Source organism: Cyprinodon tularosa, unplaced genomic scaffold (genome assembly GCF_016077235.1).
Source record: "Cyprinodon tularosa strain WSP-4 unplaced genomic scaffold, ASM1607723v1 ctg12, whole genome shotgun sequence".
Lineage (NCBI taxonomy): Eukaryota > Metazoa > Chordata > Actinopteri > Cyprinodontiformes > Cyprinodontidae > Cyprinodon > Cyprinodon tularosa.
The window spans coordinates 674775-696575 of record NW_024038003.1 but is presented as its reverse complement, the minus strand read 5'-3'; the positions used below and the strand labels follow the sequence as shown (position 1 = coordinate 696575).

Genomic DNA, 21801 nt, shown 5'->3' with positions numbered 1-21801 from the left:
AACATAAAATGTTCACATATTTATAAAATGTTAAATGTTTACATATTTGTTTTAAAAATTTGTAACAATAATATTTTAGAGTCTCTATATTCCAGTTAAGGATGAATGGATTACTAAATTAGTGGATTTTTATCAGCATTATATTTTTTATAGATAAATAAGTGGAATGGAGTTGCGTTTTAACGTCCGCATTTTTTAGAGTGAAAAATTGCGTATAAGGAGTGAGAGCGTGTGAGGACACTGAGATGTGTGAGTCTCACACCCAATGGGTGAGAGTTGACAGCCCTACATTTATCTAATCGTTTATTTAATCATTTATTACCACCGATTAACCAAAATTAACTTTGTAGGAACGAATGTTTGCTCTCTTTGTTTTAACGGACAAAATATCTGTGTGCACGAAGTTGGGCAGGGTTTTTTGCTATTCACAAAGCTCTTTTGCGAACTTACACTGACTGACAGTGATTCAGACTACGCCGTTTGCGTATATTTAATCGTAGTAATAAGCCGGTTGTCATTCTGTACACGGAGGTAATATTTCAGTTTTTCATTAATTTTTATTCTCGAAATACCCATTTTTTGTAAGAACATTACACTGCACACGTTTTTCTGCTTAACTGTTGACTTGCTGCTACTTACACAGTTAACGAGAGCAAAAACACATAACATCCATTAGCTAGCTATAGCAGGCATCATTTCCAGCTATCAATAGTGTGGTTTATTGTCTTAAACATTTGCCTTCTTTCTACCCGCTGTCTTCGTGTTTTTTTTAACAGTGTGGAAAAGAGGAAAAGATGTCGAAGCGAAGGATAACACAGGAAACATTTGATGCGGCTGTCCGGGAGAACATGGAGGAGTTTGAGATGGATCCACATGAGGCTCTGAGGGATGCAGTGGAGCAGTTCGAGTCTCAGGGTAAAATAACTAAAAATAAAAACACTAAAACATTGATTCCCGAAGTTGGGGTCGTGAACCCACTTGGGATCCTTGATCAACCAATATGAGGTCTTTGGTTTGCGCATTGAAGTTGGATATTTGACAGACATGGATGCATATGGTCTTAGCTCGGAGAAAGCAGCTACAGTCCTTCAGTTGCACCTGTGTTGCCAGTTGAGGAATGTAGGATTATCGTACTAGAGGTTTAATATTATCATATTTTGAGCCTAAATTGTTGTGCACACGTTATAATCAAAATAACAGTCTATTGATTTGCTATAGTCACTGTGTTGAACAGCTTCTAACTTTGTAGCTTCAGTACTGAATGGGTTCACCAGCAGACCCACAGCTGGGTAATATGTGGTCCATAAACAATCCATAAACAACAATCCATATGGAAAACGTTTATAACAAAAACGGGAGCAATGTTTCTATGTTTAAACAATGCCTTTTATGTAGAGACTCCTCTTCCTTTGTTCTCCTATTATTTTCCTTTTTCAAACTTCAGATTTCTTATTGTGACACACAAGTTAGTTCTGCTATATGTAATGAGGACCACGTGTTGAATCCAATTGACTTCCATTGACTTTCAGTCATTTTCAACCCTTTCTATGCCCAAACCCTAAAACTAACCCTAAACCTAAATATTACCAATGCATACCTCACCCTAACCCAAATGACACCTTAGCTCTAAACCTAACCATTAGCAAAGTACCTTGTAAAGACCAGCAAATTGTCCTCAATCTACAACAACAGGTCCTCAGGTATTTGTGTGCAACAGGACTAAATGTTATAAAAAATCAGTGGCTGGCACATCCCAGCAGGTACAAGGCACATTTAAATAAATAAGTCAGAAATGGTTGGTTTGTGATAAAAAAATAATTACAAATCAAACTTAATAATGATGCTAAATATTTGTAGAACACAGAAATGGAGAAATGAAATCCAACCTTATTTTAGTGGGAAGCCAAAAGCTGCATCATCATCACATTTAATAAAATGGCCACGGGAGGAACTTTTTTTTGGAATATCACACTCAATATCGACAAACACAAAGACTAAATACTTATTTAGAATACTGAGTGTAGCAGCCAGGAAAGCAATCACCAAGAAATGGCTAAAACCAGGCAGCCCATCCATCGAGGACTGGTATGGTGTCATCTACAAAATATTCATAATGGAAAGAATGACTTTTTCCATCAGGTTACAGAAATCAAAATTTGAAGACAATTGGAATTTATGGAAAACGTACATTTCTTCAAGGTGCCCTTCCTTAATCTAATTGATTCAATTTTCAATTATTTTTGAAACTTTGTCTATTTAATTTCAAACAACCCCCTTTACTCTTGACAAAAATGAAAGAACACCTCAGGTTCTATGTTTGTTCCTATGTTCGATGGGCGAGCTGTACTGAATAGAAAAACATATTGTACAAAATGAAAAAAAATAAAAAATGTTTTTTGTTGTAATATTGTAACCATCTGTGTTATGATGATGTGGTATTTCAATAAAGAGAATTAAAAAATAAATAAATAAAATGGCCACAACAAATAAAACAGGTTTTTGTTTGCAGGTGTGGATCTCGGTTGCATAGTGAAAGTTGTACCGACTACATCATCTGATGACAATCAAGAAGAGCAAACACATGAAGTCTTACAGGTGAGTTTTAATACAAATAAATAAATAAAAAACAACAGCATAGATTTGGTTAGTGAAGGTTTTTTTTTTTTTTTTATTATGTTCATGTCTTGGACTGATTGCAGGCTTTAGAATCTCTCCGGATTGGTAAGGACACTGCCGCTTTAACTGACGTGACAGCGGACTTAAAATCTTTCACCGAGCAGTGCTCACTTGGATTTGCACAGAGGTACCTTGCTGCTCAGAAAGATGCGTACCCCATCATCCTCTCATTCTGCAAAAAGAGCGTGGAGGAGCAGGATTTTGCCTCCGCTGCACTTTTTGCTCTGGCTGCATTGACAGATGGACAGCCAGACTTGTTGGACGAGGAAGGACGGCGGTTCCTTATAGATATTCTCCAGAGATACCAGGCGGATTCCTTGGTGACAGGCGTCGCCATCCGAGTGCTGCGTCACTGCTGCACTAAACACGAGCAGAACAGGCAGGATCTGGTTAAAGATGGAGTTCTGCCGCTGCTGACCGGTGCCATAACACGACACAGTGGTAGTGCGGAGCTTGTTAAGGAGGCATCGGCTGCTCTTAGGGTCATGACCTTCGACGACGATGTCCGAGTTTCATTTGGGCATGCTCACGAACACGCCAAGAGTATCGTTCTTGAGCACAGTGGACTGAAGATCCTAATAGAGGCTGCAAAATGTAAGGCAGAGTAATCCATTGAATGGTGGTTAAATAAAGGATATTCCATCATTTTTTATTTTCCCTCTCCCTCACAGCTCACATCGGCAATACTTCTGTTCTGAGTGAACTGTGCGCAGCTTTATCCCGACTGGCTGTCAGGAATGAGTTCTGCCAAGACATCTGTGATCTGGGAGGATTAAAATTTATGATGACTTTACTTGCAGACAGCTATGAGTCACCGGTAATGTCAACAAACCCAAAACAAAAAAAACAAGTCATATTCGAGTGTGTTTTTCTTCCTCATTCTTCCTGAACTCTTTACTGTCCCTGCAGGAGTTGGCCGGCAGGTCCTTAGCGCCATACGTGCAATAGCAGGAAATGATGACGTTAAGGATGCAGTTGTCGGTGCTGGAGGCGTCGACCTTATTGTTATTGCTATGAACCGCCATACAAACAACCCTGCTGTAAGTGGTTACGCTTGAATAATAATTTGAGGGTTAGATTTTGTAGGTGTTACATACACTCCTCTGGCTCCACCCTACTTAAGCTCTGGTTGTAGATGAGCTGGAAACGTCTGGTAATGTTCACCACTCCCCACTTCAGAAACAAACGTTTGTTTGGGTGTGATGTTTTTCTGTTTTGGATGTTTTATCTAAATCATGTTGCCTTTCATGGTTCTATTTGAAAGTGAATAATTTGGTTAATTAAAATAATTTAATTTCACAAGGCGGCAATTACTTTTACAGGTTGAAGCTGATTGGGTTGCTTTTTCCTCATTTTCTGTCGGATATAGTTAGATTTTTTGAAGCTATTTAGATGTGATAGAAAATAATTAATTATGGTAGTGTGGCACTGTAACTTTCTTCTAAAAAATATCCATAGATCTGTTATTTATGGTTGTAATGTTAAAAAATGTGGAAAGACCTATTAGCGTGAATATGATGTGACGAAATTGTCCTTATGTTCCCCTGCAGGTCTGTGAGCAGGGCTGTGCATGCCTCTCTGTTCTTGCCTTACGAAAACCCAACAACTGTAAAGTCATCATGGAGAACGGAGGTGTGATGGCCGCTGTTCAGGCCATGAAGAACCATCCCAATGCTCTGAATGTTCAGGTAACTTGAGATGACTTAGAGCACTTACACCCGCATCAAGATGGAGAGTCAAGCTCTTTTATGTATGCTCCTATTCTCCTTTTTGTCAAACAGAAACAGGGCTGTATGCTGATAAGAAACCTGGTTGCAAGAACGCGTAACTACAGCCAGCAAATCCTGGAGCTGGGAGCAGAAGCCCTGATAACTCGGGCTGTGCAGACACACAAAGACTGTGGTGATGAGGGCAAAGCAGCTCTCCGAGATCTGGGATGCAAAGTGGAGCTTCGAGAGCTGTGGACTGGGAAACATGGCAGCATTGCATATTAGGAGTGGAATAAAACGGCAATGCACAGGTTACAACTTTAATTCCAACCAAAAAAGCTGTAAGGTTTTTCCACGGCAAATAATACAAACTAACCTACCTGGTGGGAATAAAGCTGTTGATACAGCTGCTTTAATGCTGATGAAACTTAATTAAAAATATTCCCAAAAAAACAAAACAGACATTTTAACCTTGTGAAAGTCACAGTAAATAGAGGTTTGCACATTTCTTTTAATTTTATTTTTTTAATGTTTATAAGATGCACATTTTTGTGCCTTCTGGCTAACTTGGCTGTGCAGCTTTTTTGGCTAAACCATCTTTTAACAGTAATTGAATGCCTTGTACTTCTGTAGGTTTTTTTTTTTATTTATTTTTTTCCATCATCGATTTCATGGTTTCATTTTTTACTCTCCCCGTACTGATTAGCATATTACATGACAGCTTGCTTCTGGTGAGCCTTTCTTATTTTATGTAGTGCGTATTCTACAGATTGATAAACACAGTAAATAAAACTGTAAATCTAACAAAAGTGTTGTAAGTCGTTCTTCTTTCATGTAGTGTACGTCTAACCCAATGACAGCTGGAAACAGACCTCCATGACACTGCAAAGACAAACAGGATGCTTTAACTAAACAACAAATCAGCTTTTTTTGTAGACAATCTGTAAAATTTGGCCTCTAAATGGGCTGTATTTATATTACTGTGCAAAAGAAGGACGTTCTTGTGTAAACTTGTATAGTTCTTGAAATATTTGGACCGAGAATGTTTTACTGCTGCCCTCTGTGGGTTGAAATGTGTGTGTGTTTTAGATAGTTTTTTAGATAGTTTTTGTACTATCTAAAAAAAAAAATATATTTCTGAAAATTGAGTAGGTAAATAAAATGATCTGGTAATGGAGTTCGTATTTTTCTTCTTAGAATAAGACAATTACATGTTATAAACTTTTAGTAAGACAATGCAATTGTTTTTTTTTTCAATTTTAAATGTAAATTGTGTTATTCTACTGTCAAAGTGATTCACTTACCTGCTTAAAGAAAAAAGCACTTATTTTAAGAAAAAGTTGCTTTCAATTTTTTTTCTATAAATATATATATACACTATATTGCCAAAAGTATTTGCTCACCTGCCTTGACTCACATATGAGCTTAAGTGACATCCCGTTCCTAATCCATAGGGTTCAATATGACGTCGGTCCACCCTTTGCAGCTAGAACAGCTTCAACTCTTCTGGGAAGGCTGTCCACAAGGTTTAGGAGTGTGTTTATGGGAATTTTTGACCATTCTTCCAGAAGCGCATTTGTGAGGTCGCACACTGATGTTGGACGAGAAGGCCTGGCTCTCAGTCTCCGCTCTAATTCATCCCAAAGGTGTTCTATCGGGTTGAGGTCAGGACTCTGTGCAGGCCAGTCAAGTTCATCCACACCAGACTCTGTCATCCATGTCTTTATGGACCTTGCTTTGTGCACTGGTGCACAGTCATGTTGGAAGAGGAAGGGGCCAGCTCCAAACTGTTCCCACAAAGTTGGGAGCATGGAATTGTCCAAAATGTCTTGGTATGCTGAAGCATTCAGAGTTCCTTTCACTGGAACTAAGGGGCCAAGCCCAGCTCCTGAAAAACAACCCCACACCATAATCCCCCCTCCACCAAACTTTACACTTGGCACAATGCAGTCAGACAAGTACCGTTCTCCTGGCAACCGCCAAACCCAGACTCGTCCATCAGATTGCCAGATGGAGAAGCGCGATTCGTCACTCCAGAGAACGCGTCTCCACTGCTCTAGAGTCCAGTGGCGGCGTGCTTTACACCACCGCATCCGACGCTTTGCATTGCACTTGGTGATGTATGGCTTGGATGCAGCTGCTCGACCATGGAAACCCATTCCATGAAGCTCTCTGCGCACTGTTCTTGAGCTAATCTGAAGGCCACATGAAGTTTGGAGGTCTGTAGTGATTGACTCTGCAGAAAGTTGGCGACCTCTTCGCACTATGCGCGTCAGCATCCGCTGACCCCGCTCCGTCAGTTTACGTGGCCTACCACTTCGTGGCTGAGTTGCTGTCGTTCCCAAACACTTCCATTTTCTTATAATACAGCTGACAGTTGACTGTGGAATATTTAGGAGCGAGGAAATTTCACGACTGGATTTGTTGCACAGGTGGCATCCTATCACAGTTCCACGCTGGAATTCACTGAGCTCCTGAGAGCGACCCATTCTTTCACAAATGTTTGTAAAAACAGTCTGCATGCCTAGGTGCTTGAATTTATACACCTGTGGCCATGGAAGTGATTGGAACACCTGATTCCAATAATTTGGATGGGTGAGCAAATACTTTTGGCAATATAGTGTATATATATATGTATATGTGTGTGTAAATATATGTATATATATATATATATATATATATATATATGTTTAGATATGTATGTATATATATATATATGTATATATATGTATATGTAAAACAAAACCAAACTCACAAAGGTCACACACACAGCTGCTAAAATCATTGGACTCCCCACACCCAACCTCACAGACGCAAACCAACAGGCCATTGGACGTTTTTCACTCTCCATAGAACGGGACCCCACTCACCCACTACAGGACTACCTCATACCCCTGCCCTCTGGACGGAGGTACAGGGCACTCAGGTGTAGTAGGGCCCGTTTTGGCAGGAGCCTGATTCCTGCAGCCATCACCTTTTTAAACAACAGGCCCCGTTGAGTGTATCATGTCTCGTATCGCGTCTTGTACTTTTGCTGGTGTTGGTGTTTACTGTGGTGTCTTTTTTTTTTTTTTATGTCTTTGTGTAAACGAGCTCTGTTTATGTGAAAAAGAATCTCCCCTTGGGGACAAATAAAAGTCTAAAAGTCTATGTATATGTGTATGTTTGTTTGTTTGAATCTTGTTGTACATGTCTTTGTTAGAGTGCCATGCTTTCGATTTACCTAAGAACTGAATTGGGAAGTCAGTGATGTCATCTCTGAGGGCCACTGTACAACCATAACAATGAAAGCTAATGAGAGCTAATCACTTGGTTGTAGGGACAGGATGAAGAAAAACAAGGCACAGTTTTCACTTTGTGGCCTTTTTCTTTAGCGATGATTCCAAAACATTTTTTTTCGTCTGTACTGCCCTTAAAGTAATTTTATCCGACAATGAAAAATATATAGAAAACAGATTAATTTTAATAGAGTTTTGTTACATAGAATCTAACTCATCTAGAGACTATGCAATTATCTTATTCTTATTTCAAGAATATTTTTTTTTTCAAATTCAATGCTGTAGAGTCAAATGTACTTATTTTAACATCCATTTTGTTATAAGCCAGGAGAGTGGAGCAAGTTACTCAGGCTGGACCGTCACCTTTGAGGAATGTCCTGCTGATTTTTATGTGTAGATTAAAAATCACCCCATTTATCCCACATTATGATTCAAAATTTGTGAGGATTTAAAGCATTCACATCCAGTTGGCAGACCCAACAGACCCAAACTAGAGAAAATAGCCATTGTATACCACATTATACCACATTACTTGCATGAGAGTAATCACTGTCGGTGCTGTTGACATTCTGCACCTGTTTGCTTCTGCATCAATATAACGCTTCAAATTCTCAAACATTCTTGTTTTGTTTGTTTTTTGCATTATTTTCTCTGAGCTTTTACTATTGATGGACTTCTGTGTTTTTTTGTTGCTGAGTTTCTCCTAATTGTTTGAATGGTATTAAAAGAGCATGGTTAAGGCACTGTATTTATTATAGTTACTTAAAGAAATTAGAACTGACAAGTCAGATGGGGCATGGCGATGGCACAGGAGTTGGGCAGAGAAGCTTTAGGCTTTGGTGTGGCTGTCAGAGTTGATTCCTGGCCTGTTTGCCTTTGCCACATGTCTTCCCTCTCTCTCTTATCCCATTTCCTGTCTACCTAATAAAAAAAAAATCATCAAATAAAAGGCCCGAAGAGCTGAAAAATTAACATTTAAAGACAATTAGCAAGTAAGAGCTTAAAAATGAGAAAAAATAAATGTTACACACTGTTTAGGCATTTTCTTAGTAAAAGAAATCCCTACTACTCCTAAAAACAAGAAAGACTGGTTGTTTTTTAGTTATTCTAGACACGCCCATGTTTTCATCTTATTGTAATAAATGTGAAAATGTCAGTACAACTAGCAATTAAAAACACTTGAACTCCATCCATCCATCCATCCATCCATTTTCTTACACGCTTGTCCCGAGTTGGGTCGCGAGGGGTGCTGGTGCCTATCCACTTGAACTTAAATTGATCTTTGATTTTGTCTTCTTAATTGCTTTTATAGTATACACTGTCAATGTTTGATTCAGTATGTAATCTGCTGGAACAATCTTTTTCTACATTATTTAAACTTAATGACTTTTAAAACTTTGATTTATAATAGTGTAATATATTTTTTTTAACTCATAGACCTGCTATACATAAAATAAGTAAAGTTTGTTACATTTGTGTAATTTATTTGGCCAGGTTCTTTTTTTAACCTATTTAATATGACTTTATGACTAAAGCTGGGATATATAGGCATTTTCTCAATATTTTTAATTTATTTTGAGCTTAATAGTTTTCCAAAAAAAGAACAAGAAAAAAGTGACGTTTCAACAAGGGTTAAGAAAGGAAAAAAATCCATGAAAAAGCCCCGTGTTCATACCTGTGTTTAGGTTTTAAAGTTGCCGTTTACGCCCCTCTAGTCAACCTATCCAAGCGTCCCTCGCTTCATTGAGACTACGTTTCCCACAATGCAACGGGGCTCGCCCTTGTCAAACCTGCCTTGGGTGGCTGACAGGAGTAGTAACGGCAGAGATACCAGAGCGTGGATGATGTCTGTCACATGAAGTCACCGAAGCGCGGCTAGTTATTTAAACTGTAAGGGAAACAGTGCCTTAAAAAAACAGAAAAAAAAAAACTTCTGTCAGTGTTCCTTCTCATGGTTTATATCCCCTCTCAGCTGAATATCAGAGTAGTACTGACGGTAATGTAGCGGGGTGGAGCTAACAGCTAGCATTCGTTACTTAACCTAGTAGCAGTTGGTTAAAGAGCCACTGAGGAGCACAGAGACGACTTAAAAGTTAAACAGCAGGAGTGGGAGATCAGACCGAAATAAACCTTCGACTTGGTGTGAGCTTTACAAGGTAAGATACCGGGGGGTGTTTGTATTTTCTAGCTGGTTACATCCAGCTGGCTGCCAAGATTCACTGGGTCTGTTGTTTTGTTTGTGGACAAGTTTGAATAAGCCTGCAGCTCCAAGCAGAGACACTACAGTTATTTCAGTAAATGGGTGTATAAATGTTGGCTCACCCTGACTGGGTAATGTGGACAGGCTCAGCATTAGGAGTCATTTTCAAAAATAGAGCATATTTTCTTCTTCTTCTTTTTTTTTATCAACATAGAAGCCCCACAAAATAACAGCCGGGAGAAAAACAAAAAAAAACCACCCCTTTAAGAAACCCAGGTAATTGTACTAACAGATCAACTATTTTTCATTTTAAGTTTGGTAAACAGGTTATTATTATGTTCAACAGGACTTTATCATCTATTCAAAGCAAAAATGTATGACCTCCGCCAGATAGGCGGCAATGATTACTGCTAATACCTAACATATTTAAATATGCTGCCATTAGATGATGGGAACTAGTGAATTTAGCCTCGATCAGCTCTGATGTAATAATTGAGCTTTATTAACCTCACACTGGAGAAATGAACTCTCTGCATTTAACCCATCCCCTTGGGATTCGGTGAGCTGCCATTGTGCTGCGCCCAGGGAGCAGTGGGGAGTTAAGGGTCTTGTTCAGGGACCCAGAGGGCAGGCTGTGGGGATCAAACTGGGTACTTGCAACCTTTAAGAGCACAAGCACACTGCTCTAACCACAAGGCCAATACTCCCCCCAACCACCCTACTTGATAGGGTGGTTCTTAAAATCTTTTGTTTTTCCTCACTGTTAATTAAATGTATTAAACTTGTTATTCTTGTCACGTCTTTTGATTAACAATGACTTAGCTTACTAAAAACTTCTATAGGATTGGACGATGTTAAACAATTATGCCCTAGGAAGATTACTGATAAAAATCCATGATATCGGTTACTATAAATTCCCACTTCTCTCACTACTCTTTTCCAGCTCGATATTGCACACAGTACGACTAGGCTATATAGACTAAACTGTTATCAAGAGGTTTTTATTTTGGCACTATCGCGATAATGATCAAAGTGATGATTAAAACACAATTCATTGATTCTTTGAAGTCCTTCTTGGGTAACTGTTTAGTTTTGACTGCGTCCCACAGCAAGCGTAGCTGCACAATCACAAATGCTACAAATGCACATTTAAAATGTGCTTCTTTAGGACAACAGTTACATACAAAAATGTGATTTATATCAATAAACATCCCTTACTAACCGCATTTGATGTTATTCTTTATATTTCTCAATGCCCAAATGGGAAAAAGGTATTAACATGATTTATTCATGTTTGAACAATTTCTTGTTTTGATAATAATTCAAAATTGATATCATGAATAAAACTTTATCAAAATAGTGATAAACGATATGATAAATGCGGACTCCTAGCACAGAGTAATATTTCCATGAGGATGTTGTGCAGATTAAAGGGCATATTTCTTTTAATGTGTAGATGGAGATAAAGTTATATTTTTTTAATATTCCTTCAGATTTGCAAAGTAATGCAACTATTAAAAAAAAATAAAACGGATGAAAAAACAGAACAGGATTTGCAGGCAAGACCACAGAGAAAAGTGGAGCTTTTTATCAGCCAGAGGAACTGCTATGTGCTGCTGTTCTCTGTTAAAACATTAACATATCAACCCTCTACTAAATGTAGTAGTTTTAGAGAAATGCCTCCTGATTACAATTTTTTTTTTGTTACAGTTCTTTGCTTTATTCGTAATAAGTTAAAAATTATGAAGGCAGGTAGTTATAGAAAAGCATTTTCTAATAAACGGTATTAAATGGCTCATGTTACAAAGTGAAAAACTTGTAAATCCATAAATATATATTTCTTTTAAATATGGGGAAAGCATAGTAGCTATCTTTTAGGCAGTTTTCAGTTAAATTGATTTGAAAACATCTCATTGAAAGGCCTCTAAACCATAGAAGGGTAGTTATAATAATGGGTTATAATGGATTTAAAACCTGAATAAAAAAGTAATTTTTCATTATCTGTCTATATTTTATATTTTAAAAGCTAAGGGAGGCTTTTAACTTTATTTCAGGTTTTAAACATTCAGAAAATAACTTATCAACAGACACTGATTTAAACTGGGAGGTTTGGAAATAAAAAAAAAGATGCAGAACACTTATTTCACAGAGAGGCTTTTGGGCCAGCAATGAGTAAAGAAAGTGAAAGATGATATACTGAAGAAAAAAAAGAAGAACATATTGTTGGAGAGGGGAAAAGTACAGGAGGTGTATCAAAGGCCTTTGTTTGTTCACTAGAGAATCTGTCCTCTTAAAGGCTTTTTGTAACGATGCCAGGCTTGGTTCCCCCTAACTACACGGCTTTCTTTCTAGGAGACTCTCTGTTTGTCCTCTTGCTTCATAACTTCTGTTTATTTAGCATTTAGTGAATAAAAAAAAAAAAAGGAAGCACAGATTTTACCATAATCACATTTTCTGAAGTTTAGAGAAGGTTTCTTTAAGGTTTTAAAGCATCAAATGAATTCATTCATCTTACTGTCTGTTTTTTTGGCCCTCGGTTTATTTTTTGTTTTCTTTTGGAAGAGGGACATTTTATTTATTTTTTTAAATCAAACAAAGCAAACTGTTGTTCAGGGCTTCGGTACTGACTGACACAGTTGGACGCTAGCTTGTAAAAAGAGCATCCTGCTGCTCCAGAGAGATTTCTTTCTATTCTGCCCTGCTTTTACAGGTTATCTTAATTTATTCTGTCTGCTGTGATAATTAGTAAATTAGTTGCCAAAACGTTTCTGACAGGAAATTTGTGACATTTGTAATGTTTGTTTTGATGTATCTTTGTTTTTATTTAACTCTATATAGATTTAAAAAAATGAACAAACTTGTTAGGACAGATTTCAACTTCATGTTGAAGTATTTATATTTGCAAGTTGGATATTGATATGCCTTTGTAAGCTTTTACTCTTTTAGCCAAATCGAAGCACATAGGTGGCTGTGTTATAAGACAAATCTTAAACACACTGCTTCCTCGTGTGACATCACAGAAAAGTCCAAAGAAATCAGAAACTAGTCCGTGAAGTAGTTGGGGGAAAAAAAACATGTTTCCTGAGTCGCCTGGTTTAGCTTCCAAACATTATTTGAGTTTTTTTTTTTACTTACAAATTTAATCTGATTGATTAAAAACTATTGACATAATTTTGGATAATTGCAAGAAAATATTTAGGCAATCAAAAAAGAGCTTATAAAGTTCTAGGTTTAGACTATTTCTATATCAGAAAAGGTATTTTTGTTAACTTATGTAAATGTCTGGTTTTAGCTCTACATACCAAAACATTAGGGCTTTACATGTGATTAAAAGCTGTGAAGCTGACTCAGTGAGCCAATACAAGGGGTGGAAGGTTGCGTGAATGGCTGACTTGTATGGTGAAATGATTAGCTCATTGGAAAGCATGCGAGGGCCTTTGTTTCCCCGTGATCAGAAGTCAAAAGGTTTCTCACCAAAACCTGATCTCAATCAGATCTTTGCTGAATAGATGGTCCTGATTGTTGGGAGATGTTGTAATGCTCAGATGTGGTATTCTAGCACAGGAGTGTCCTGAGAGACGCAACAAATGAACACCTTTCACCTACTTAACACTAGAAGTCCTCAGCTGTGTCCTTCAAGGAAGTGTTTTCTTGTGTTTAATGATAACACATGAAGGCTTTTCTTGGCAGTCATCTGACTCAGCATTCTGCATGCTTTAAATTTTATTAAGAGATCTGTTTGTGATTGCATTATTTAACCAACCCTGTTTGGGTAAACCTAGATCTGTTAACAGTGTTTGAATGGGAGCCGTCATGCTAGGTCACTTGATCCTGATGCTTTTTACATGCTACTAGGAGGAAACATTTATACATCTACAGGACACTGCTTCGTTTATATTTAGACTGACCTAAAAGTGTACTTTTTTTTTTTCTTTCTGCTGACCTCTTGCAGCTCTCACCTTTGGGAGCACCCCTCGCCCTCCTTGTCAGCCAAATGCATGAGCGTGCTTGGTGAATCCAGGGGGATGGGAAGCGGAGTCCAGGAGCAGCGAGCCTCACTGACGCAGGGAGAGGTGCTGCCCATCTCTTCCTCCAGTCAGTCTGAAGCAAGCTTTGAGGTAACATGCCAGATATGTTCTTTTTACCAGACTCCAGTCATCTCATCAAGTCAGTCCAATCTGAGCATGATGACCTAATGAGATGACTGGAGTCTGGTGTGCTATTGTTTGGTTGGAAAGAAAACCTGCAGCCACACGGCCCATTCTGGAACCAGTTTGAGACCCCTGCTTTAAATCTTTCCATTTGCTTCTTCAAGAATGAGAATCTAAAATCTGAGTTAATTTTCTAACTTAGTCTTTTTGAGATGGTGCTCCATCACTATAGTTGGTAAGCTTGGGTTTAGCATGAAATGTCTAAGAGAATACAAATAAATCAATTTAAGGACTGCTGACAAAGTATTTTACATATACATTTCATAGGAAATTACCTTTAAATTAATTTTTAATCACTTTTAGGGAAAATGAGGTGGAATGTATTCTGACCCTTACAAACTCCCTTTTTTGCAAGGATACACCCAAAAAATGTGACTTGTTTACACGTTCATATGTAGTGTTGGCAACATTAGCAGTTTGCCATGTTTAATTTACCCATGTTTACCAGTCTCTCTACACAATTGTTACAAAATTACACACCTAGAGTCCCAGATTGCTGGATTCACCCCTTTTGGTGGAATAGTGGTGGAAGCAAGGCAGGCTAATGTTACCATCCTTTCTAAACCGTCCTCTTTTGGGCTTTTCTGGTTTGGAAAAAAATAACTAAAAACCAACACGCACGTCTTAAGATAAAAAATTCATATTTCAGGGTGACGACTCAGTTCCATATTCATTTATAGATGACGCAAATTGCTAGAAAAACAATTATATTTAAAGGTATAAGTAAAGATAGGATTTACACAACGTTTTTAAAAGACCGTCCCTCTCCACGGGTGCGAGAGCACGGAAAAGCCCATTTCTCCTGGAGCATGCAATGTTTAAAAGTTGCTGTTCTCAAAGCTTATACAAGCTTGCTGTGCCTGAACGTCCTTCCTAACCCCTAAATCGTTCAAGCACTATATAGAGTGGGGACTATATAGTGGTCTTTACAGCGAACTCAGTTAACTGACCTTTTGGACAGATGATCACAATTTTTTGCTCCCGGTTGGTCACGTAACTCCTCCTCTACCACGTAGTGCCTGCGCCATCTTTAGTAGCCGTCACTGTCAGGTAGTGACGGCTGTTAATAATTTTCTACATTCATGATAATTGCAAAATGCACCTGTTTCAAGTAACAGAAAACAAAAAGTCAAACTCTTATGAGGAAAGCGCAAATAAACCGTTCTAAAGATGTTAAAGTAATGTGAATGTAATGTAAATCCCTTTATTTTCCCACAATGGGGAAACTGCTCTCTGCATTTTGACCCATCCCCTTGGGGAGCAGCAGGCATTGGGTGCAGTGGGTTAAGGGTCTTGTGCAGGAACCCAGAGTACAGGCTGTGGGGATCACAACCACGTACTTGCAACCTTCTCAAAGCACAAGAGCACTGCTCTAACCACTAGACCAACACTCCCCAGATAACAGATATTCCTTTATCACTAACTGTTAACAGCTGTTTCTTGGTTTCCAGCTTTCCAAAAGTCTCACTTTCTTATCACACATATTGACAGAAAAAAAGTTAGATATGATATCATACAGCCCAGATGAACCCAGATTGTTAGTAAAGGAACATTTTCATAATTATTACATGTTATAAATGTCTATCCCTGCTATTTTTTTATTTTCACTGTAATTAATTGTAGGAACAAACACTGAAATCTTCTAAAATCAACTGTTTAATCCTTACTGTGTGACTTCATGTTTACTTAGGTTGACTACATGTCTGCTTGTATGACAGCTTGTGTTTATTATTCTGTAACTCTGGTTAATGCTATATTGGGTCTGAAACACGACTATGTTTATGTAAAGACATTGCTAAGAATAACAGGATTTCTCCTTGGCTATGCAGGGCATCAAACAAACTCGATCTGTCCTCAACGCTCTCTTCTCTGGGGCTTTAGCCGGAGCCGTGGCTAAGACCGCCGTAGCCCCTTTGGATCGAACAAAAATAATCTTCCAAGGCAAGTGAGATGCTCTGCTAAGCTCTATGTACTATTAAATGGCAGCAATCAATTATAGACCGATGTTTTCCTGCAAAAAATACAAATAATAAATTGGTGTGTGAAGAAAGATGTATTAAAGTTAATTATATTCATATTTGTGGTTGTCTTTCAGTGTCCTCAGCAAGATTCTCAGCCAAGGTATGCCTAAGGAAGATCTTCAAATATTTAGTTATTTAAACAAAAGAGAGGAATTATTTAAATGTATTTAAATGGTCTGGATGAACAAAAATAGAATTCAGCACTCAAGCATATTTGCATTGAATGCAATATTATTTTATGCTATAAGTCATGGTATGTTTGAGGAATCATGTAACCTTATTTCCATGTAATGATTATTAATCAGTTGTTGTAAATGCTGTAACAGGAAGCGTATAAGCTGATCTACCGCACCTACCTGAAGGATGGCTTCTTCAGTTTGTGGAGAGGGAACTCTGCTACAATGGTGCGAGTCATCCCCTATGCTGCCATCCAGTTCTGTGCTCATGAGCAGTACAAAAGGCTGCTGGGAGGATATTATGGCTTTCAGGGGAAGTAAGTGTTTGGTTATTTAGACTTTTTCTAAACTTCAATAAACTGTTAATCCTAATGGACATATTTACACTACTATTATTTTTTTTTCTTTTCTTTTTTTCCCCCCAGAGCTCTTCCTCCAATCCCTAGGTTGGTGGCTGGATCAATGGCTGGAACCACAGCAGCCATGCTGACCTACCCACTGGACATGGTGAGGGCCAGAATGGCTGTAACCCCCAAGGAAATGTAAGAATAATCTTCATAGTTTTACAAGATTGTATTTGTGCACTAATATTTGAATGAGTCCGACGACGTTGTAGAAACTTTCTTTTTAACTTTGTAGAGTCCTATATTGTTAAATATAATTTAGTTAATTATCGTGATACTTTTTTTTTTTAATTACTTAACCCTCTCATGCATGAATTATGACAAACTCAGTCAGGATTTCTTTTACTAATTGTTTTTATAAATCCTTAGGAATGTAAAACAAGGTTTGAAAAAACATGTTTTTTCTGTCTTTATTTTGTAAAGAAATATTTATCTGTCCACTCCAGTGTTTTTCATACATTTTATACTGTAAAAAAATCAATATACCAAAAAAGTAGTTGCATAGATATAGTTGTAATTTAGTCTTACTGTTGTAATGTGGTATTCTGTTTGAATGGTGGTTCCTCTACTCCCCTGTAGAAACAGAAATGGCTGAGGTGGTTGGTCTTTTTCCTTGTGTGTCAGCCATTTTGGTTCCAATGAATTTTTTTTTAACATTACATTGATCATATTGGATTTTTCTGTATGGGAGGATGCAATAGCTTCCACTAGATTGGACTATATGCATAATTGCAAAGCTATATGCTGTAGTGATCGCTATGCATGAAAGGGTTAATGTTAATTATAATAATGACAACAGAATTTAGAAAACCCCCCCAACATACTTTGTCGCCTCTCTTTTGTTAGGTTGATATATTGTATTACTCCCTGGGTAATTTTAAGTTGTCAATCCATTATTTGCGTTCTTAATTTGTTTTATTTTATATTTGAAATGCAGGAAGCCGTTTATTTTCTGATGTTCTCTTTTGAGACTAGGGCTGAGACTAACAATTATTTTCCATATCGGCTAATCTCTTGATTATTTTTTCGCTGAAACGATTAATTATCGGATAGCAAAAGGTTCCTTAAAGAAGACTTTCTGTGAAATTAAACCAGGTGAAACTAAAATGTTCCACCTGAGGAGTTCTGATTGAGCATATTGATGGACGGAAAATATTTTTATTTTAAATTGAAAATGTAAAATTTTTATTTTTTTGTACAATTTTAGTATAATTACTGCTTAAGGTTGGTTGCTCTGTCAGCTAAATGCATGTTTTGGAGTCTCTATACTCTAGTTAATTGATTAATCGATTACTAAGTTAGTTGACTATTATTTCAATAATTGATTAATCACTATTAGTTGTTTCAGCTCTGCTTGAGACGCTTGAGAACCAGAATAGATTTGATCACATATGCAACCATTTTATTGTCTGAGTTCAAACCAGACAGAAGGAACTTGCCCTTGTTACACAAACCAAAATAAATGAGTGATTGTTTAGGCGTCTTCAACAGTTTATAGGACACTAAGTAGTTAACATGTGTTGGAGGAGGGAGGACATCTAAAACAAGCAGCTCGGAGTAAAGATTTCTTTATAAAATTCTGCTTTACTGTCAGATCCCTTATGGTCACAAACAAATCTATTTTTTTCAGATTTTAAGTTTTAAGGAACTTCAAGAAAGCTTAGATTTTTCCTAGAATAGCTTTTTAGGATTGTTTCTAATCCATTTTAAGCTCACAGCAATAAAAACATGTTTGATTTATAGTTTTTTTTTTTTCTCCTCTGTGTAGGTACAGCAATATTCTGCAAGTTTTTGTGCGGATCTCTCAAGAAGAGGGCTTGAAGACTTTGTATCGAGGTTTCTCTCCGACCATCCTTGGTGTCATCCCCTATGCTGGTCTCAGCTTCTTTACTTATGAAACACTAAAGAAGTTGCACGCAGGTATTTTTACCCTTTTCAAACAAATTAAATAAAACAAATGCATATTTTTTGTTGCATCTAGCAACTTTTCTGATATTTTGTGTCATTAGAAACTGCCTAACAGTAAAATGGAACGGCTTAGTTTTAACTTTCTTTTCTTTTGTGGTATTTAATGTAAGAGCAGTTAAAGTCAAAATAAAAAGCATTAAAAAGTTCTTCCATTCTGTAGACAGAGCCTCACAAACAAAGCACACATCATTTTTTTATATACCAGTTTTATATAGCCCATAATAGAAATAAAATCGCAATAGTTATGAACAATATGACATCTGGCTATACCTAAATGTTAGATGCTACATACTGTTGCTGTTTTGCACAAATAAAAATCTGGACAGGGTTGCTAATGTCTTTTAACTCCTATTTGCAACATTCTGTAGGTTCACATCCCTGCTTTTATGGTCTATGTATGTTTAAAAATGGCTGCCACTTGCATTAACAGTACTGATATTTTCTTAGTTTGCCTCCCTCTTTAGATTTTTACTATTATTGTGTGACAGGAAGCTGTTTATTTTCTAAGTTCTCTAACCCCTCTGTTCCACTGGAAGCGGCGCCCATGTACTGCGCTGCACCGGGCTGTCACCTCTGACGCACTGGTTCTCGTCAATCAGAGTGGTTCCACTGAAAGCACCGCCGTGCGTTTCTGAAGCGTCCCAGAAGCCCCAGCTGTTTGATTCTTCTCTAAAATTAGTGACTGTTGTATTTTGCCACTTGCTGCTTTAAATCCAAGTCAGTCTGCAGCAGCGTGGATCATTCAGCGTGAACTACTGTGCCTTTTATCGGCTGATAAAAGGCACAGTAGAACCGATCCAGGTTCCAAGTAAAATACTACAGCCTCTGTATCACATTTTGTGGACTTTTATGTAATAAATAATGTTGTTCATACGGGCAATTGACAGCTGTGATAAATATGAGCATTAAATCAAGAGAATAACTGAAATAATGAAATATTTGAACTCACACATAGGTTTAAAAAAACAAAACATACAGTGATTAAATAACACATGACACATGAGACACTGGTAGAACTGGTTCAATAAACACTTTACTTGTTTGTTGTTTTGTTTAAAGCTTAGAAGTTCACTGCTATAGCGGGTTGATGTTGCGGTCCTGATCTGATCACAGTCCAGCCCTTCAAATTCGCTCTGGAGCTGTATCCATGAGAAGCTGTGGCGCAGCTGAACGGCATCCAGGGGACTCTTAGGCTGATACCTGTTTGAGACCCAGGAAAGCTGGATTAATTATGAGATTATATTACACACTTTTGTAAATTGGGTGATTTAAAATGGCAATTCTTTGCACTGGAATTTATGTGGGGGTAAATGGATTTAAATACAGATTTAAACCACACAGGTATTGTAAAATCTTTTAACTATGGAGTCTTTTTCCTCCACTTTATCACCCTCTATTGGTTTGTGTTGGTCTATCAAATAAAATACATTAATGTTTGTGTTGTGACAGAATGGCCTTTCTCCTTCCTCTCCCATGCAGAGCACAGTGGCCGCGCACAGCCTTACTCATATGAACGCCTGGCTTTCGGGGCCTGCGCCGGCCTGATTGGTCAGTCGGCGTCTTATCCTCTGGATGTGGTGAGACGACGCATGCAGACTGCAGGGGTGACGGGTCACACTTACGGCACCATCCTGGGCACCATGAAAGACATCGTTTCTGAGGAAGGGGTTATCAGAGGACTCTACAAAGGCCTCAGCATGAACTGGGTCAAAGGACCGATAGCTGTGGGAATCAGCTTCACCACCTTTGACCTAACGCAGATTCTGTTGAAGAAGCTGCATCAAATGGGATATACCCGGTAGAACCAGAGGGAACGGAGCCACACGATTCCATAAGCAGAAACCTGGAGAACCCTTATTGGTGGGAAGAAACAGACGTACAGTGACTAACAATGGCTTGTAGGGTTGGAATGTAGGGCGAATCTACAGCATCCACTGCAAACTGTTGTCAAGTGCAATATGATGAGTTTAATGTATGCATAGGTGGTAATGCTGCAGACCCGTGGAGAGAGATTTCTGGAGGTTTGCACACAGGTCCACCACTGGGGGGTTTAACATTTAACCAAAGGTTATAATTGGACTCTGTTGCAAAATATGTGTACGTTTTGCTTCTAAGGCTTATAGCATTAACAGTGGCGTGTGGATTAGTTATGTTTGGGATTAAAATGTTTCAACTGTACCCCCAACGACTGATGTGAGAACAGACCTGATCTATGCTATGAGATCGGAGTGCTAACATGGGCCCATATTGTTTATGTAGACATCAGGGTAAAAGTATTAGCTTTTATTGTTGCACATTTTCCACCCCCTGTCACAATGCCATGATCTGTGAAAGTTAAGCAATATGATAATTACCTCTAATCTGTTACTTTAACAAATGGAACTACCTGATGTAATCCAGTAAGACACCACAAAGTAAAAAGTTTACAGCTTCCTTGCTGCTCACACTTTGGCAACATTGGAAGTTTGTATTGAAGCAGACAGTTCAGGGCTGAGGCCTTTTAATTACCCTTCTTATCTGTGTATGTGTGATGTCTTCCATTTGCCGTCAGTAAAGACAGCTTTGTGTCTGTTTCCATACGTCTCTGTGCCAGTGAAAGGTCACTGTATCAAATCTGAGATCTCCCATTTAGGCAGGATTGAGGATAAGATGGCTGGAAATATGAGAACACCGACAAAATGTGTGATTTCAATGTTTTATTGTACGTTCAATGGTGAGTTAGCTCATCAGCTCAACACTGAGGCGTCATTGATGCAGGCTGACTGTCACTAACAAAAGCTGCTGGTTTCTATAGTTAGATCTGACATACCAAGGCAAGATTGGTTGAGCTGTGATGTTCTAAATGCAGAGCCAAGTGGAGCAGAGAGCAGGTCATAGCATCCACACCACAACATGGCAGAAAGATTCGACAGAGTTCATACACAGGATGTCATGATTTGTTTTTAGTCTTTATTTTGGTGCCCTCCAAACTTATTTGCATCCATTGTTAAGATATGTAGGAAAAAGGGAAATTTCTTTAAGATGGAAATTAATGAAATTATTAAAAATGTCAGATATAAACTGGAAAGAGAAGCTGACCCACAGCGTAACAGATCCTCCACTATACCCAGCATGAAGTCCTTTTCCACATGTTCATGTTTGTTTTTTAACTCATTTGA

The 21801-nt window shown here is 38.0% G+C and overlaps 2 protein-coding genes across 2 annotated transcripts; both read left to right on the top strand.

Moving 5' to 3' along the window:
* Window positions 1-396: 396 nt before the first annotated feature.
* Window positions 397-5194, top strand: armc6 (armadillo repeat containing 6). Its single transcript, XM_038270044.1, is given in 8 exon segments — window positions 397-531; window positions 777-915; window positions 2510-2595; window positions 2700-3270; window positions 3348-3505; window positions 3507-3716; window positions 4227-4364; window positions 4458-5194. Coding segments are annotated over 7 exon segments (1497 nt in total). The 5' UTR covers window positions 397-531; window positions 777-794; the 3' UTR covers window positions 4671-5194.
* Window positions 5195-9442: 4248 nt separating this feature from the next.
* slc25a42 (solute carrier family 25 member 42) lies at window positions 9443-20926 on the top strand. The gene is made up of 8 exons (XM_038270030.1): window positions 9443-9819; window positions 13816-13981; window positions 15904-16015; window positions 16170-16195; window positions 16422-16588; window positions 16697-16813; window positions 18444-18595; window positions 20123-20926. The coding sequence occupies exons 2-8, from the start codon at window positions 13862-13864 to the stop codon at window positions 20443-20445; spliced, it is 1017 nt and encodes a 338-aa protein (XP_038125958.1). The 5' UTR covers window positions 9443-9819; window positions 13816-13861; the 3' UTR covers window positions 20446-20926.
* The last annotated feature ends 875 nt before the right edge of the window (window positions 20927-21801 follow it).

Excerpts from the sequence above, each read along its gene's own strand:
- slc25a42 (XM_038270030.1), top strand. The coding sequence starts at position 13,862 with ATGAGCGTGCTTGGTGAATCCAGGGGGATGGGAAGCGGAGTCCAGGAG. Across the intron at positions 13,982-15,903 it reads AGTCTGAAGCAAGCTTTGAG|GGCATCAAACAAACTCGATC; the intron begins GTAACATGCCAG and ends TTGGCTATGCAG. Across the intron at positions 16,814-18,443 it reads GCTGTAACCCCCAAGGAAAT|GTACAGCAATATTCTGCAAG; the intron begins GTAAGAATAATC and ends TCCTCTGTGTAG.